Source organism: Hibiscus syriacus, unplaced genomic scaffold (assembly GCF_006381635.1).
Source record: "Hibiscus syriacus cultivar Baekdansim isolate YM2019G1 unplaced genomic scaffold, ASM638163v2 tig00005929_pilon, whole genome shotgun sequence".
NCBI lineage: Eukaryota > Viridiplantae > Streptophyta > Magnoliopsida > Malvales > Malvaceae > Hibiscus > Hibiscus syriacus.
The window spans coordinates 789,294-810,031 of NW_024062071.1; the positions used below are offsets into that span (position 1 = coordinate 789,294).

General features: G+C 31.0%; 2 protein-coding genes across 2 annotated transcripts; one reads left to right on the forward strand and one right to left on the reverse strand.

Moving 5' to 3' along the window:
• Positions 1-640: 640 nt before the first annotated feature.
• On the reverse strand, positions 641-1,940 carry LOC120200027 (transcription factor TCP14-like). Its single transcript, XM_039200974.1, has one exon. It carries the CDS (start codon positions 1,856-1,858, stop codon positions 731-733), a length of 1,128 nt encoding a protein of 375 aa, XP_039056905.1. The 5' UTR covers positions 1,859-1,940; the 3' UTR covers positions 641-730.
• Positions 1,941-11,419: 9,479 nt separating this feature from the next.
• On the forward strand, positions 11,420-19,602 carry LOC120200028 (myb-related protein 306-like). The gene is made up of 5 exons (XM_039200975.1): positions 11,420-11,456; positions 14,351-14,355; positions 18,422-18,568; positions 18,681-18,810; positions 18,896-19,602. Exons 3-5 carry the CDS (start codon positions 18,436-18,438, stop codon positions 19,530-19,532), a joined length of 900 nt encoding a protein of 299 aa, XP_039056906.1. The 5' UTR covers positions 11,420-11,456; positions 14,351-14,355; positions 18,422-18,435; the 3' UTR covers positions 19,533-19,602.
• The last annotated feature ends 1,136 nt before the right edge of the window (positions 19,603-20,738 follow it).

Consider the following 20,738-nt stretch of genomic DNA (forward strand, 5'->3'; position numbering starts at 1 on the left):
CATCACTGTTTGGTTCAGGATTGTCGGTAATGGCTTGAGGAGTTAACGGCGGCAGCTCACGCGTGCGACTGTGGAAGTTGGTAGGCCAAGCGGTGGCTGGAGCTGGAAGGCCAAACGGCTGATGAGAGGCAGCTGGAAGCTGAAGAGAATGAAACCCTAACGGGTTTGAGCACTGTTGGGCCAGTTCAGGACGGATCTGGGCTTGATGACTGGGCATTGGGCTTTGTATCATGATGGGCTTCGGGTTGAGCCTGCAAAACAATTGTAATATATTAATAATAAATAATAATAATAATAATAATAAAAATAACGATAATAATAATATACAAAAAAGACCCGGACAAAAACGGGTGTCTACACTTATTTTCATATGTAATGAGATAAGGAGAGGTAAGATAATAGACTGTTCTTAATACCATGTCGAGAGCAATTTTCGTAGGAGACCTCCGAATTATGAAATACCCTCCATGAAACTCGATCCCAAGATTAAAAACCTTGTGCTCTACCAACTGAGCTAGATGGTAATATTGTCTGTCTCTTACTCTCTTCTCAAACCCTAAAAAAACCAAAATAATCACACCAACAATTAATTAATTTCATGTTTGTTTTGATCAGTATACTAACGACTCGATCCTTTTTTTTTAAAGCAATCAAACCTCACGTGTGTTACAAATCGAACTACACAACTGATAGAATGAACAAAGACGATGAGCAGTTGTATGTCATGTTGTTATTCATCGCCTCCGCCGTTGTGTGAATGTGAGCCGCTCACTTGAGATTCTGATACTCCGGTGCCGCCGGAGACTTGCCTATAAGGGTTAAATCCGGCTAACATATTTAAATGTCTTTCACTCATGGCACTACTTGCACCACTGCCGCCTCCTTCGCCGCCATCGCCGCCAGTACTGCTGGAACCCAATTGCTGGCCCGGCAACAAGGCCATTGGAGCTGGGAAATTCATGAAATGCAAACCACTGTTGTTCACCGAAGGAAATGTCCATATGGGGTCACCACCAGGTCCACCACCACTCATGACTTGATTACTAGAATTGGTTAACATCCAAAAGTTCGCCGGAACCTGTCCGTGGCTCGCCGGAACAGCCCCGGTGCTCGACTGCATCAAGTAACTCCCCATTTGATGTTGCGAAGATAAATCGTGTTCGGGTCTTCTTTTCCTTCCTATACTACCTTCTTCGGCCTCCGATATTTCCATGGAAGACTCTTGCTTGGCCGGAAACATTGGGTTCAAATTACTACCGGATTGGAAGTTAAAGAACGCAGGCGTCGGCGTCGTTTCGAGTCCGATTCCGGGGAACAAACTCCGACGTTGTTGCATCGAGAAGTTGGAGTTGAAACCGGATGAACGAAGCTGAGAAGGTATCGACATGCTCGAACCGGAGCTACGAAGCGAGATATTGAGGGAAGTGAAACTTGCAGGGATGGTGCCGGTACCCGTGGCGGAGATCACGGCCGGTTCGGCTTGTTGGAGCAGCCACTCGATCGTTTCGCCGTCGGATTTGTGGCCGAGCTCTCGAGTGAGTTGGAAAACCCTAGCTGCACAAAGAGCAGGCATGCGGATCCTACGGCCACGTCCATCCACCTTGGTGTGACGGTCTTTGGTTGAAGTACGCTTAGGGGGTGGGATTTTGGACGGCTCCGCAGAGATCTGATGGCTCGAAGCAGAACGAGCGGCGGTGGTGGATTGTTCGGCTGAGGGGATTGGGAGGGAAGGGAGAGGAAGGGTGGTGGAAGAGGAGGAACTAGGCTGGTTATCTTCTTCTTTTTTCTCGAGTAATTGGAATGGGAAAGTAGGACGCTGCTGCTGCTGCTGCTGATCGCCGCCGCCTCCTCCTTCCATGATAGCATGAAAGTAATAGGTTGTTTCTCTAATGGTGATGAATGAACGGAGGGTGTGAGTGACTCTTTAGATCGATCCTTTTACTTTGTGGGTTATACTAAACGTTCAAATGAGTCTTTTGGTGGTTTTTTTTTCAATTAAATTTATTTAAAAATTTAAGTTTTAATTTAATTGATATTTTTTAAATATATTTAAATATATATAATTTTATTTATTTACCAGTAAAGAGACTATATGAAATATTTTTTGATGTAATTCTCTAGAAAATAAATAAAAGAAAAGACGACAAGGGAATAGGCAAGCTTTAAGGAACACAGATCATGAGTGGGAATTATATGGGTTGGCTTTAAAAACAATTATTTTTATTTTTATAATTTACATATGAGAAAATGGTTTTACTTTTATATTTTAGAGAAAATATTATTTATTTAATAGAATATTTAAAACATTTAAAATTTATTTTAGTAGTTTTGTTTTTTTTAGGTTTAATATACATGAAGAGTTGGTTTGGTATACGTTTATATATTATTAATCATTAATCAATCGATTACACGTGTTAATTAAAAAATTAATACACTTGAATTAATTAAGTGATTTTCGTAATAAAAATAAATATTATTCTTTTTAAAGGATCGAATTCAAATAATTACATTTAAAATATATGTATACGTCGTTAACTATTTAAAAAATTAAACATATATTATATTATAATTTTCATAAATTTCTGAAAATAAAAATTAAGATACTTGTAATTTATCTTTATTTAATATGGAAAAATACTATAGTATATTAATTAAATTTCATGAATATAATATTTTATTTATTTTAACACTTGTAATTTTACATAATTTATATAATATTATTTCAAATTTGCATATTTTTAAATATTGTAATGATAATATTAGTTAAATTTAAAAAATATTTTACAAAAATTAAATTTATTTGAATAATATAATAAATATACTGATAACATATCAAAATATTAACATAATCATTAATTTTTATTATTTTATGAATAAGAGAATTCTTTTTTTATTATTATTATGATTGTGAAAGGACAGCAGCCTCTTTGGTTCAGACTCCACATGAGGTGTTGTTTTTATCATTGAATCCATAAAGACAGTGGTGGCCAAGTATGGGTCCCATATATTTATTGTAAAAAATAATTGTAAACTATACCAGTTATCATTGAATTTTAGTGATTGTATCGTTTATATCACTCGATTTTTAATTTTGTTAATTATAATATTGAATTTTGATTTTTATTTTAATTGTGCTACGTGGTCATTAAATCGTTAATAGTCAGATCAAAACGATATCATTTTAACGAGGTATATACATTAACAGTCATTAATCACGTCATTATTTCGTTAAATTGATAAAATTAAAAGTTTAATAATATAAATAATATAATGTTTAAAATTCGATGATATCTAATATAATTTAACCAGAAAAAAATAGAAAATAGTTGAAATTATTATTAATGGAGAGGAAAGATTATGAGATGGGGACCCATCTTCATTCAAGCAATCATTTCATTTTGCCTTTCAACGAGCCTTTGGGATTCCTCAACTTTGCTTTCCCATATTATATATAATAGGATAGTTTATTCATTTATTATTTAAACTATTAATTTTAGTATGTTTTAATATTTAAATTTTTAATTTTTTTTAATATCATACCTAAAGTTTATCTTTTATTTTATTTTAGTTCCAACCATTAAGATTTAGTTTATTTATTTATTTTAGTATTCATTCAAAATTAAACATTAAGTTTTAAAAAGATTGAGAGTTTAGGTATTAAAACAGATCAAAAGTTGTAGTTTATGTATTAAATACATTAAGTTTTTAACAGTGAGGTATTAAAATGAAATAAAAACTAAACATTAAATATGATTTAAAAAAAATTTAAGTACTAAAATGGACAAAAATTGATAGTTTAACAACTAAGTATGGTTTTGGGACATTTTGCTTATGTTTTTCACGTGATTTTCTTTGAATAATTATTGTACCTCTATTTTCTTATAATTTTATGAGATTTTAATTTGATCATTAATATTTTAAATTTATTATTAAAATTATTTGATAATTTAAAATATATTAATCAAGTTATTTAAAATTAGTATTTAAGGAAGGAGTTGACTTGTCAATTAATAAAATTGATATAAATATACATTTAGTCACTATTACTTATACACTGACAAACTGATTCTATTATAATTCAACTATGACCTATTTTTTGTGATTAAGAGCGTTTATTAATAAATGAAAGATATTACATTGGTCTAAATTATGGATAGATCAATAAGATAATCAAATAAACGTCAATAAAAAATACATCAAATATAATCTTGAGAAAATAGAACACGTGCTACAAGAGCAGATAAATGCATCTAAAATTTTGTTGGCATTGCGGAAGCTCGAATCTATCAACTGAAAAATTTACAAAAGGGGGGAAATTGATAAAAAAAAAATATTTAGGAAGTAAGGAGAGTAAAAGATAGAGAAATTTGGCACAAGAATTTATAGTGGTTTGACTTCTCAACTAAGTCTACCTCCACTACCTAAGCTCCTCACTTAAGATTTTCTAACAAATTCACTAATTTGTTCTTTCTTTTTAAAGGATCAATATTTACAAGAGAATAAAAAAATAAGGTTGGAAAACTCTTCTATTGTGTTTGAATGCTTGGATAAGTGTTTTAACCCTTCTTCAAGTGTCCTCAACTTGTATTTATATCTTAGAATGTTGTTGTGGTCGTTTCTAGTCGTTGGGGATGAAATCTCTGCAAAATAAAAATGCCCAGTACAAAGGGTATAAGTACTCCTAAAGGGAATATCGATACTACCTTTGTTATTTTTAAATCAACTAGTCGTTACTAGCTGTTGGGGCCTGGTGGTATCAATACTATGTCTATGGTATCGATACTACCTTTGTTATTTTTAAATCAACTAGTCGTTACTAGCTGTTGGGGCCTGGTGGTATAAATACTATGTCAATGGTATCGATACTACTATACAAAGTAGTATCGATACCATTTTTGCATTATGGAATTTGAGCAATGCTGGTAGTATCGATACTACCCAATGAGTATCGATACTTCCCTTACCTTTGGTATCGGTACCATATGAACATTATCAGTACTGTTCATGAGGTATTAATACTGTAAGAACAATATCGATACTTCTTGTTCAGAAAAATACTTTGTGCTCAATTCCACTTTTAAAGACTTTGAATTATTTTTTAAAACGTTGAATAAATTCAATTCAAATCTAAAAACATTTTTCCTTAAATTGTTATATCAAAATATAGTTTTAACAAATTTTCATATGAAATATGAGAATATTAATTAAAAAAAACTAGCATATATAAAATAAACGCACGATAAAATTATGATATAATTCAGAGGAAGAGAGAAGATGAACCCTTCTTTTCTTTTTGGTTTAATTATCAGTATTCAATTAATTGATCGATTATTTTAAATCAAGTACTGTAAAAATTTATTACGAACATTTTAAAAGTTTTAGCACACCATATTTTAACATAATATCTAGACCATCCGACTTCGGCTAACACGGAGGGTTATGCGACTCTAGGACATACTGTATCATTTACCCCATTCGAAGAAATAAGCTCTCGACAGCATTATTCGACGAATTATTTTTTTCTAAATGAATTATTCGAAAAATTCAGCCCATAGTTGAGACTATGCTTTAGAGAAAACGGTGGAGCATATTTTCTTTTTGTTAATTTTTTCAAATTCCAAGGGAAATTGGGATTGCAGCTTTAGTTGAGACACAGATGAATAAATAAAGAAATAGATAATATTTTGTAATTTTTCCTAACTTGGTCCCTTGAACACATTGTATCAATCTCGTGCTGTTTTTATTTATTAAAATTTAACTAACCTTTCTTTTCAAAATTATTTTGATTTTAACAAAAATGATAATTATTTTTTTAAGATGCTGACGTAACAACTTATGATAATTCATGTTTATTTCATTATTATCACGTCAACAAATATTTTAAAATATTATTACAAATTTACGTAAGGTGATGCACTTTGTTATGACAATGAAATAGTAAATCAACAATTAAATTAAAGTGATAGCATTGCTATCGACAACCAACTGATCTAGTAGAATGAGACACTAGATTTCTTAAGCACGGTCAGAGGTTCGAATTCTGACGATTGTGAATGAAATAAACTGGGTTGAGAGGGTTATCCTCATAATAAAATTCTATAAAATCTAATATAGATTAGTCAATCGATAGATTGAATAATAATTGGTAAAAGTGAATTGCTAATCATTTCTGTTAAAACGAAAACATATAGCCGATAAACATGATCGAACCGGGGCAGCCGAACCGGGAACATACGTCGGAGGGTGTGGGGGGGGGGTGTCCCACGAGGTTGGGTTCGTTATACATAAATATTATGGGCGGGTTTTCGGTTAAAAGTTTATTCTAGTTTAAATCTCACATTACAAATTTTGTCTATATATATTTAGATTATTTGTTTGATTTATTTTTAATCATTAATTATTGTGATTGCTCAAATTACCCTAAAATTTTAAGCACTTGAAAATTTAACTAATAAAATGAAATAATTTTTTTATTAAAGAATACAACCATTTCAAATTACCCTAAAAATTTAAGCACTTGAAAATTTAATACTATGACGTTAGGGGGAAAATGATGAATACCCAGGTCCATGACCCTACGAAAAGGGTACCCATTATCCACAACCTCCGTTTTATAAACGGTATGCAATTTCATAGATACCAACAAAGCCACTTACCATCACGTGAAATTCGTGAATCAATTTGCTGTCATTATGTTATTATTGTGGGTAAATTACACGTTTAATACTTAAATTATTAATTTTAATATCTAAATTTTTATATTTTTTTTAATTTTACTTAAAATTTAATTTATATTTTATTTTAGTATCAGTTCACAAATAAAAAACAAGAATAAACTTCAAATTTAGGGCTATCCAAAATTTAAAATCTTTCAAGGAACGCAAATTTACCTTTTAACCCTTCCGACGAGTTCATCATCGTCCCGTACTTTGAATGATTGTCAGCTAAATGCCAATGGCATTGCCTATTCAGTATTCCAATAACATAGAATGATTTTCTTTTATTATTAGTGGAGTTTAAACAAAAGGGTAAATTACGTATTTAGTACATAAACTATTAATTTTGATCTATTTTAATGCCTAAACTTTCATTTTTTTTTTCAAAACCATGCATAACATTTAGTTTTTTATTTCATTTTAATACCAAAACTAATAGTATCAAATGTGTAATCTACCCTAAACAAAATCAACGTGGCAATTGAGAGGAAACCGGATAAAACTAAGGTCTTACTTTCTACAAGCCATCTTAGGGGTTGTTTGTTTGCCTCTTAATGGAATCATTCAGCGCTGAATATTGAACCGTTCAGCATTCAGCGCGTTTGTTTCGCACCTCTGAATGATTTAGTGCTGAATGATTCAGCACAGAAGTACATTCTGAATGATTCAGAGTCATTATCAAACAGCATGTCACATTCAACGCTTAATCATACAGAGCCTCTGAATCATTCAGTGCTTAATCATTATGAAGTAAACAAACAACCCCTTAATCATGATTCCAGCTCTTAGAATTAGTTATCTTCGTCGTCATCTTGATCGTCCTCGTCGTCATCATCTCCCTGTTAATGGTTAAAAATAAGAAACAAACAATAAAATAGAGAAACATATTGGCAGAAAGAAGGCTGTTGGTATGGAATTTTAACATCTTTAAACAGGAGAAAATTAAGTTGTTGGCAACTGACGACAATGTTGTTATGTCTGACAAAATACGGAACTTCAAACGGCGGTTTCAAAACCCGGACAAAAACGGGTGTCTACAACCTCTTCGTCACCATCATCATTACAGTCCTCTTCATCAGCCTCCCGAATCAAGGAAGGTATCAAAACAGATGACAATTAGAAGTGGAAACAGAACATGATCTCGACCAACAGGCTTATAACAAGAATCATGGAACATTTCAACAGAAAAAGATGTTACATTGTTGAAATAACTAAAGAGGATTCGGCCATAAATCCTCCTTGATAATCTCAGCTACCTGTAATGTTTACCAATAGGAACTTAGACCAAAAGGAACAAAAGAAAGAGAAACTACAAATAGGAAATGCATTTAGATTTTGCATCATCATGAATTTCGTCCATGCCATCTTTCTGCTGTGCATCAGAAAACCACGTAAAGAAGCTGCATTCATATGTAAGCCATTTTTAGACAAGGTGGTGAATTCGGTACTTTGGTTGTGATCGGCTATCTCAACTTTGAATTTAATCTGATCCAATCATCGATTATATTATTCAAGAAGGTGACCGGCAGCCCACCAATTGCTTGGGCTTCTTCATTTAGTTAACTGGTTATTTATAGGGATGGCATGGGCCAGGTCCCAAAAACCGGACTCGACTCAAAAATATATATACTCTCCACTCAAAATTTGGCACGACCCGAGTAAATATATTTATAAAAATATTATTTTTATTCAATATATATAGGTATTTAATAGAAAAAATAACATATAAAGGGTTATTATTGTAATTATCATTGAATATATAAGGAAATTTATATTATTTTTCGGGACATGTCGGATTAGGTATTTTTCAACTTAAACCCAAACCCGACCTGAACATATTTCCTAAAAACCCGACTCAAACCCAATTTTTTAAAAAATCTAATCCGATTAAATCGAATCAAATTAAAATCAAAATTATTACCCCCAATTCAACAATCAATGTAAAAGTTTATGTTTATCCTTTAATTAATCTGTATCAAATATATCACGTTGAAGTTTGAGAATTCCTTCATTTTATGAGTGTAAAGTATTTTTCATTCAAAGTAAATATCAATATTATATTAAATATATAGTCCGTTATTTAAAAATTTTAAGGTAAACTAAGCATTTAGTATTTAGATTCTAAGTTTTTTTTTTCGTTTTACTACTTAAACTTTTAATTTTTTAAAATCGTAACTAACGTTTAATTTTCATTTCATTTTATTATCAACCGTAAAAAACTTAACGTGTTTATTGTCTAAACTATCAATTTTGATATGTTTTAATACATAAGCTTTCAAAAATCTCAAAACTTAATCTTAATTTTTGAACGGGGAACTAAAATGAAAAAAAATCAAAAGTTTTTACCAGTAGGTACTAAATGAAACAAAAACTAAATTTTAGGTATGGTTTTGAAAAAAATTGAAAGTTTAAGTCTAGAACAGATCAAAATGATAGTTTAGGTACTAAAATCGTAATTTACCCAAAACTCTAATTTTAATCATCTACTGCAGACGGTTGTCTCCCTCATTTAATCCTTCGGTCAGGGGTCAACTCCTTTTACTCTCCGTGGATTTAACCGCACCCAATCATTTGCAGCTTCAGTTGGTTAGCTGGGTCCCGTTTCTTTAAGAAAAATAAAACACGTGGCAGTTTCCCAGGATTTGGACGTAATTTGAGATTACTGTTTAATTTAATTTAATTTCAAATTTTCTGTTCCGACAAGTGTAACCATAGTAATGATCACAAAATATTAAACTAATCAAACAATCCAGAGACTTGAAACCTGGCACCTCCTATTTTAACTAGCTGCTGGTAAATGGACCCACTTACTACCTTGCAATGCCCAGTCATGGGACAGGTGTCCTATTTTGGGACCCACTAGGTTTCGTTTCCTAAATTAGGATAATTTTCTTTATAGGACCAATATATTTGAGAATTATTCTATACATTATTTTATATTAATGTATTTGTTTCGATTTATTATGTAAAGATCCAAGAAAATACTGGGTAAATTCAGCGTTTAATGCCTAAACTATCAGTTTTGGTCTATTTTACTACTTAAACTTTCAGTGTTTTTCAAAATCATACGTAAAATTTAGTTTTTTGTTTGATTTTAGAATCCATCCGTTAAAAATTTTAGTTTTTGTTTCATTTTAATACTCCGTTCAAAATTTAACGTTATGATTTAAAATAAAAACAATGTACTAAACGCGTAGTTTACCCGAAAATATATTATGAACCGTTAGCCATTCATACATTATGATTTAAAATATTTTTTAATCAATAGTTTTTGTTGCTTAGCCCTAATATGAATCTTGTGAAAATTTAAAATCAAATCGGAATAAATTCTTAAACAGAAGACAAAGCCCTTTCTCTATTTTTCATCTATAAAATCAAAATTTATTCATTAAATAATGCTAATTTTTTTTAACAATTTAAATTTAATAGAAGTAGATTTTTCTCATGGGATTATTTATTAACAAGCATGGTGTTGGTTGCCTTGTCATTATTGGTCACTTCTCTTAAATACGACATCCCGCGTCTCTTTCCTCGAACCAATTAAAAAGCTCAAAAGGATGACTCAGCGTGCACATGCGTTATCAATGATTAAAAATAATTATAAATAAATATTATCCATTAATCACCCCGTTATTAAAGAAAATCTTTAATATTATCTAGTAATCTTCCCGTGATAAGTCTTTAATTAGCCATCTAGCAAGTTGTAAGTTGTAACATGGATCCCATGACGTGTGAACTTGTGTTCATAACATCACGTACAATTCATGCACGTCTGTGCCATTCTTTGTTTATATTATTTAAAATTTGAGTTTCTTTATCAAATATAAGTCGATTTAATGAAATAAAATATTTTAAATATTTAATTTAAATGAACCAATTAATAAATATCGATGATAGATAATATAAAATAAATACATTTACAAATCGATGTATTGTTAACGTCTCGATCCCCATATGTAAGACTTATTAAAGTGATATACATGCACTAAAACAACTTAAAACCATTACATATTATATTAAAGTGATGTATTGTTAACGGTTTTTGAAAGTCATGACATAATGAATATACGCCGTCGTTTTCTTTTCTTTTCTTGTAAGTTGTAAGTTGTGAGTATATTATATATATCGTTTTGCAATTAATCTTTGTTTAAATGTAAATAAATTCTACTTTGCCACATGAGCTAGCCGACTTACAAGTGTCATTCAGGTTAAACGTCGACTTGTGTCATTTAATCAAAATTAGGGCAGCCCCCTTTACTGACATCGTAGTCATAGTATATATATATATGTGTGTGTGTGTGTGTCAGGATTCGTTTATACTGCATAAAATTAATAAAATTTAATAAAATTTATAACACATAAATAAATATCTTTTAACTCACAGTAGAATAATATCTCTTTTATCGTAATCTCAAATTTTAAACCCTGAACTAAATATTTTAAACCTTAATCCCCAAACCCACATCACATCCTAAACACTAAACCGTGAACATTAAAACCTAAACCCTATATCATAAACCTTAAATATTAACCCTTTAAATCCTAAATCCTAACTCTAAAAAGAAAAAAATATTGTTTTATTGTGAGATAAAGAAATATTTATGTATGAATTATAAATTTTAATTAAATATAAGCCATTTATTTAGTTAAATCTAATGTTTACAAATTGGTGTAAAATTTATTAGTTTTACATAGTGCAAGTGGATCTTATCCATATATATATATAATTTATTAATTATCGTGGTTATAAGATTTATTGTTAATCCTTAAAGTTTTGTGTTCAAATACTATATAAGTAGGGGTATGGTCGTTCATTACCAAATTATTATTCTTTGAACGTATAACCCTATACATAATATATATATAATGTACTAATTATGTATTAATTTTCGTGCTTATAAGATTTGTTATTATTTCTTAAAGTTTTGGGTTCAAATACTATATAAGTTGAGGTATGATCGTTTATCATCAAATTATTAACCTTTCAACGTATATTATATATATTATTTTGTATTTACCCAGATTTATATAATATATTCACTATCAAATGAATAATAGAATAATATATCAATGATTAAATTTGTTAAGTCACTATCGTGTATTTCCACGTCAAAACCGTAAACCAAGTAAATGCATGGATAATTGATTGGGTCGAGGTTAAGTTTGGAAGAATAATTATGCGACCCTTTGACTCTAATGCTAAATTATGAACCGTTTAAGGTGACATGAATCCTATTTAGGAGCCCTCAAATTAGTTAGTGGTTATTGTTGATGTTGATTTATTTGCAAAATTTCTTCCTAACATGGGATTTTAATGTTATTTGAAATTTAATCATAAATAGTACACATTATATATAGTTGAGTGAACGTGTACTATTTTTGAAATATAGATAACATCTGACCAGCAGTTTAATTCAAGTTGTAAGCAGTTTGATATAGATTAAGCAAGATCTCAGGTTTGAGTCATTGTGTATGCAAAAAATTTTCGTTGGAAAACTCGCCCACCAAAATCATGTTTGCGATCCGAGTCGGTCCAGATTAATCATAATAAAACCTTAGAACTGAAGGACAACCAAAATAAATAAATACATATAACATCTAACGCGACCCTAATCAAGTTAGTAATGGTCACTAGAATGATTGAGCTCTCTATTAAAACAATAGCCATGCGCATAACTTCGTACATATGGTCCCTCGACTATAGGATGTTGTTTTTGGAGTCCCTCAACTATAAAAAGTTACAAAATGGTTCTCTAATTATAGGATGTTGCTTTGTTGAGTCTCTCGGCTATTAAAAGTTACAAAATGATCATCTGGCTATTCATTATATTCTAAATTTGTCATTTTCTATTAAAAATGACAATAGATTGAGCTAAATGTTAATTTGTTGTTTGACATATGATACTCGTTTGAGATTTTGTGATCAAATTAATCATCTCATACAACATATTAACATCCAACTCAGATTGTCATCAATTTTTAACGAAAAATTATGAATTTGAAACATAATGAATATTTAGGTGACCATTTTATGACTTTTAATAGTCGAGAAACTCACAAAATAATATCCTATAATCAGGGGACCATTTTGTAACTTTTAGTACTCTTGACATTGTCGTACAACCACCTAGTGTGGAAGCTTGAATCCAAAGCAGCAACAATTTATAGCTTATTAAATGGTAAAAGGACATGCATGAACGGCGAGAAAGCAAGCTAGGAAAATGGGACCCAAAAGTAAACAAACAAATAATTAAGGAGGACTTCTAGAAATATTCCCAGTTGTTGTATTTGTTCCTTGTCTTTAAACCCAAAAAAAAAACTCGATATATCATACTAATCTCACGGATGATTTTTTCACGTTCGACAAGCAGCGATAAGCACTACTAACGACGAGTACCATTAATTCAATTTATAAAAATTTAAATTCTAAAATACTCAGCGTATAATTATAAATTAGTTAAAAATATAAAGATAAATTATTTAAAATAAAGGGTAAATATAACATTGATCACCTAACTATTGCCCATTTTCATTTTGACCAATATTTTTGAATTTTTGTCAATCAGGTCACTCAACTATTTAAATGTATTCAATTAAGCCACCTGCAGTTAATATTTAACGGAGAAGCTGATGTGATAGTTAAAATATTTGATATAATTACACATTTGATCACTGTTATTTATATATTCTATCAATTTGGTCCTAATTTTAATAAATTAAAAGTTACAAAATGGTAACCCGACTATTTATTGTGTTCCAAACTCGTCTTTTTTCATTGAAAATTGACAGCGACTAGAATTGGATGTCAACCTACTGACTGGGATATGATAGTTGTTTGAGATTCTGAGATCATATTATATCATATATCAATTACCAGATTAACATCCAATTCAAATTGTCATCATTTGTAACGAAAAAAAGGACGAGTTTGGAACACAATGAATAGTCGGGTTACCATTTTGTAACTTTTAATAGTCAAGAGACTTAAAAAACAATGTCTTATAATTGGGACCATTTTGTAACTTTCAATAATCGAACGACTTAATAATGCAACACCCTATAGTCAGGAACCATTTATTTACTTTACTCTTTAATTTACATAAAATCAATATCATATCTAACGATGGCAATGGGTCAGGTTTTTGGTCAACAACCCGACCCGTCCCGAAAATATGTATAATCTACCCGAACCCGACATGACCCGAATATTTTATATCCTCCACCCGATCCAAAAAATATATACCATCCACTCGATTCCGACCCGGCCCAAATTTTTAGAGTATAAATCTGACACTACCCAACTCAACCTGATACGAAATAAGGATTTAATTTAAAAATAGCAAAAAATTTAGAAAAATACATTATTATCCTTGGGCCAGGTCGGAGTTTTTTCACCATCCACCGGAACCCGACCCCGACCCAATCTCAACCCTTAACAAATCTGACCCGATCCAATCTCGATTTAAAAAAAAAAATCGCCATCTTTAATCATATAAATCTAGTTATCATCAAGACATTAAATGTAAACTCAAAATTTATTCTTGATAATTTGTTATTTTTTCTGTTTATTGTTGGTCGACACGTGGCTTAGGAAGTGTCCAAATCAGCAATCCCGTCCAATAAATACCTATGAGAGAAAGTCAAAATGTTTATTAAAAAGCAACGCATGGCATTATCGATGCCAAAATTATCTTTTTGTTACCACATGCGGCACCAAAAGCCAAATTTAACTCATCTTTTTTGTTTAAAGTCATTTCATCTTATCTAAACTTAAATGGTATGATTGACTATATATGTGAATTGAGTACAAATTTAGATGATATGTATATTTTGTATTCGATCTGTATTCGATCTGTATATATGATGCTCGAGTTCGTATTTTTTTATATTTATAGGTTTTTAGCAAAATGGTGTTGTATCAGTGTCTTTGACATTGTTTCTTTCAATAGATTGCGATTATGTACCGTCTGATTTTGATCAGGACATTCTTTTTCCTCTAATTATGTTTAGGGAGGTCTTTTTTAATGATGTATCAATCATTGTCGTTACCTTTGTATGCTTCTGAATTGAAAAAAAACAATGTTTTTAATATATATATATATATATATATATATATATATATATTTGGTCACACATGATTGATTTATTACAAAATGATCATTCGAACATTAATTCTTGTTACATCGATGATATGACATATTTATGAAAAAGTTCATTTTTAATTTAATCATTATTTTTTATAAATATCAATTTAATTTTTTTGTAATATTTTAACTATAATTCTAGAAAAAAAACCCTAGTAATTATCCTTAGTTTCTCGTTCGTCACCTCTCCAATCACCTTATATGATCAAAACCAATACCAAAATGTTACTCTCCTCCTCCAATTCTTAGAATTATAATTAAAATGTTGTGAAAAATACTAAACTAATATTTTATCTAAAATTTGGGTCAAATTAGAAATTAATCATATTAACATGTCAAACGAGTTAACGCCCAAATTATTATTTTGTGATAAAATAATAATATAAGTGATAAATATAAATTTAAAAATTAAATGATCAAAATCATAAAAAAAAATGGCCATCAATATAGTTTACCCAAAAATATTAATTGGTCCAATCATGCTTTACAATGAATCCTCCTGATAACATGCTCCACTTTTACATGTCGGTAATAGTTTCTTTGACAATTTTGCCTAAACATCAATATTTAATAATTAATTAATTTAAATTAATTATTGCAAAATTTTATTATTGGAGTGATCATTATAATCTAATTTAATTTATTTATAACGATATATTTCAAAAATTGAATTTTGTTTAAGGGTTTTAATACTCCGTCTTATTAGATAAGGTAATTGCTGGTGTCACATCCTCGGAACCTTCAAGGTCAAATTATCGCAATATCAGAGTTAATGTCTGACGGGACGTACAGTCTTAGACGCTTCTTGACACTTATGGGTATTCTTTGCGACTAAGTAAGAACCCAACTCTACGGCCTGTGACAATAGTTAGTAAATCTAAGATTGATTTGTATATATATATATATATATATATATATAATGTGAATTCATATTATTGTTTTACATGGGGTTTTCAAAGCTTTCTTTAAGAAAGCATGGGACATATGGTTTGCATGGACAACGTTAAGATTCATGAATACAATCGTCCAACTTCTCTCAATCCATGTATATATCTATTGATATTTAACTTATTTGCTTTCAAATGATAAAAAATCATATTAAAACATGATAAACCAAATTATTTATGGGTAAAGTACACAAATGATCCCTGATTACAGGGTAGTATTTTATTAAGCCCCTCGATTATCAAAAGTTACAAAATGGTCCTCCGACTATAGAGTATTACTTTATTAAGTCACTCGTTTGTTAAAAGTTACAAAATGGTCATTTGACTATTCATTATGTTCCAAACTCGTCCTTTTCCGTTAAAATTGACGGTTGCCTAAGTTGGACGCTAACATGATGATTGGGATATGTTAATCGTTTGAGGTTCTAAGATCAGATTTTAACATATCACAGTTATTAGGTTAACGTTCAGCTCAGAATACAATCAATTTTTTAACATAAAAGGACGAGTTTTGAACATAATGAATGTCTGATGACCTTTTTATAATTTTTAATAGTCGATTGACTCAACAAAGCAACACTCTATAATCTGAGGATCATTTTATAACTTTTAATAGTAAAGGACTTAATCAAGCAATATCCTATAGTCAGTGGCCCACTAGTGTACTTTACCTATATTTTCTTTATGGGAGAAAAATAAATAAATCAAATGATGTCATTTTGTCCGCAAATGCATGCTTGATTTGCCATCATTTTCAGTATATTCAATGATGGGCCCAATACCAATGGGCAGCTTTCACACATATCGCTCTTTATATGGTATACTCGTTCCGTATTTAATCAATTAATTCAAATTTAAGTACCACATAAATTTAACATAAGAAATCCTTTTATATCCTATTATGTAAATATATTTATCTATCACATCAATAATTTCATTTATAAACCTTTTATTTAATAATTAAAATACAATCGATTATATAATTCTATAATTTTTAGAAAAAATATTTGAAAAATAATAAATATTATTAAAATATTAATCACCAAAATTTATGAAAAATATAAAATTAAAATAAGCAGGTCCTCATTATAATATAATATATCGTAATATAGTACATGGCTAGAGTAATTGGCAATGCCATGTGTTTCTTTATTAATATTGAGTATATTAATAATAAGTATAAATTAATAAATTGATGTCATTATAATAATCTATTGTCTATTGGAACTTGGAAAACTGAACTCTTACTCTTCCTTAATGCCTTTCTAATGTCACGTAATAAGTGGGACATGCAATTTTTATTGCTTGAATTCTTTGATTTGAAATTAGGTTACTATTTATTTATTTTTCTTTCGGGTTCTAAGGTTTTATCTTGACTAATTCGGATCGATTCGTGTCCAAAACTTATTTTTTGTGGGTGAGTCTCTCAACGGGGATTTTCTGCATACATAATGATTCAAACTCGAGACTTTGCTTAAGCGATATCAAGCTGCTTACTACTTAAACCAATATCGTTGTTCAAATTAAGTTACTAATTATTAAGGGCAAAGTACACAAATGGTCCCCCGACTATAGGATACCGCTTTCTTAAGTTCATTAACTATTAAAAGTTACAAAATAGTCATCTAGCTATAGAGTGATATTTTGTTGAATCCCTAACTATTTAAAGTTACAAAATGGTCACTTGACTATTCATTATGTACCAAACTCGTCTTTTCCCGTAAAAAATGGACGTTATTTTGAGCTTAACGTTAACATGTTGACCATGATATAATAAAATTTGATCACAATATCTCAAACGACTATCATATCTCAGTCATCATGTTAATGTTCAACTTAAACAACCGTCAATTTCTTAACGAAAAATGACGAGTTTGGAACATAATAAATATTTGGGTGACCATTTTGTAGCTTTTAATAGTCGAGGGACTTAGCATAGCAACATTCTATAGTCGGAGGACTATTTTATCTCACAATAAAATGATATTCTTTCCTCTTAGGGGTTAGAGTTTAAGATTTAAGATTTAGGGTTTATGATTTAGGGATTTACATTTAGAGTGGGAGTTTTAGGGTTTGAGATTTAGAATTTAGATTTTAGGATTGAAATTGTGGTAAAAAGAGATATTGTTTAGTGTGAGTTAAAATATATTTGTTTGAGTTATAATTTTTTTATTAAATCTAAGCCATTTATTTATTTAAATCTAATGACTATAAATTGACGTAAACTTATTAGTTAAGAATGAGCAAGTGTCTATATTAAAATTCTATTAAATCTTTATTTTACCGATCCCGCCTAGCTTAAAATTTTATGTGTCCGCCGATAGAGTCCAAGCACATCTGACTTTTGGCAAACAATGAGTAAATGATGTTTGCTGTCAGTTTTGACTCTCTTGGATTTGCATACCCACATTTACCTCATTAATAATTGGGAGTCTCAGCGTTCAACACCTCCTTCCCCCGGGGGGGGGGGGATGGTCCTCTCTTTCTTCTCTATATATAGACAAACCCAAATCCTTGCCCTTTTGAAGCTAAATCACAAAAACATTTCAGGGTTTCAAAATCCAGAATAAAATCATCATCATCATCATCAAACTTCGATCATCAAAAAAAAAAGAAAAAAGTGAACGAATGGGCAGACCACCTTGCTGTGACAAACTGGGTGTGAAAAAGGGTCCATGGACACCTGAAGAAGATATCATACTGGTCTCTTATATCCAAGAACACGGTCCTGGAAACTGGAGATCGATTCCCACTAACACAGGTAACCAATTCTCCCTTTTGTGGTGTTAGTTGTGTTCATTAAAGAGTGCAATAAATATAAAGGCACCTCTATATTTTCCCTACATAATATCTGTTTGATTTTTTCTTTGCAGGGTTACTTAGATGCAGCAAGAGTTGCAGGCTTCGATGGACTAATTATCTCAGGCCGGGCATCAAGCGTGGTAGCTTCACCGAGCAAGAAGAGAAGACGATTATCCATCTCCAAGCCCTTCTGGGAAACAGGTATGAATGTAAACCCAGTGATTTAACTCGATAAAAAGGTTTTTGTTGTTGTTAAAAGTGTGGGTTTTTGTTTTCGGATTTGCAGATGGGCTGCCATAGCTTCTTATCTTCCTCAAAGAACAGATAATGATATAAAGAACTATTGGAACACCCACTTGAAGAAGAAGCTTAGAAGTGGTCAAGACCAAGACGGGGTTTCTTCGTCTCAATCGGTCTCCAAGGGACAGTGGGAGAGAAGGCTTCAAACCGATATCCGATTGGCTAAACAGGCGCTGTCCGAGGCGTTTTCGACGGATTCGAAGCCGTCAAACGAGTCGTCGTATGCGTTGAGTGCCGAGAACATATCTCGGTTGCTCGAGAACTGGATGAAAGCCACGCCCAAACCAGTCACCGCCGGTTTTGGCGGCGGCGGTGTTGGTGGCGATAATCGAACGAACTCGGCTGACACGGTGACTCAGGGTTCGTTCATCAACGGCTCCTCCGGGAACACCTCTAGTGGTGACGGAGGAGCATTCAGCGGCGAAACGACACCGTTCGACTCAATTTTCAGCTTCAACAAATCGTGCGGTTCATCGGATAACGATTCGCATGAATCTGTATCGGTGGAGGAGCAGAACGCAAATTTGATGACGTCAGAAAACGGCGTCGTCTCCGAAGATGAAAGCAAGCCAAATTTTGGGGATCTAATAGAGAGATGGCTATCGGAAGATGGGTTATTTTGAAGAAGAAAAATAAATCTAGTTTTAGTTAGGGTTATTGCCTTATCTTTTAAGGTATTTATTCGATGCGTTACTGATATATAATTTCATATATAATCAACAAATCAGATGATGACACACCATCAAAATAAAAATTAAACTATTTTATTTTAATGGTGTAATATCATTTGATTTATCAATAATTATATATCATTAAAACATCAAATATTTGCTAGATTTTTTAAATATCGCTGGGGAAAATGTATATTAAGTATAGCTGATATGTATTACTATGCTATATATGTACTGAATCCTAATAAATTAGAAATATCTTTTTACCTTGCATAATTAATATTCCAAACTATATTATAAAAACTTAAGTCCACAAAACAAACCAAGGTGACACTCAATTCAAATTTGCAAAGTTTGATGTGACCAAAATGGGTAAAATTAACTCAAATGGCTTCATCAGTTGTTCTTTTAGATCAAGTAGATGAGATTAATGGCCTTAAAAATTGTTGTGAGAAACAATATGATCGATTGAAGAGTAAACACACAAGAACTTCGATTAAAGTTGAAAAGGAAGAACGTCGTATGTGATACGAAATGATAAGGTTAACAAACGGAGAACACGCGCGACTCCGAGTTAATAAAATTGTCCAAAGTAATCAGTTGCATCAGATGGCATTGCAATGACAGTCGACTGGGGAGGCAATTGAAGATATTGAGATGGAACTCAGTCCTCGTCCTATCGTGGATCTGAATTCAAGGAGTGCATCGACAACGATGAAACGACTCTACCATAGCCATCATTAGAGGGATGTAGTGCATAACAGAGCGATCAACGCCGATGTATCAACTACCATTTGTCAATGGACAAAGAACGGTCCAAAATGTTCATATCCTTGGATGATTCTTGTTTAATATTTTAAAACTTTTTAATATGATCCTTGAATTCAAAGTTTGTCGTTTTAGTGATACAATTATGATGATATTTTTAATCACTTATTTTATTTATTTATTATAATTTAATGATTAGATTAGTTTAATTATAAAATATTTCTTAAATTGATTCATGAATTTATAGTAAAAAACTTATTTAACTATAAAAAATTTTCCATTCATTTTTTATATTGTTCAAAATAATTTAAAATTGTCTTAATTATTTTTTTATGTTCGTTCATTTATGTTCGTTTATATGCGTTCATTTTTTTAAGCTCAATCTCTCTA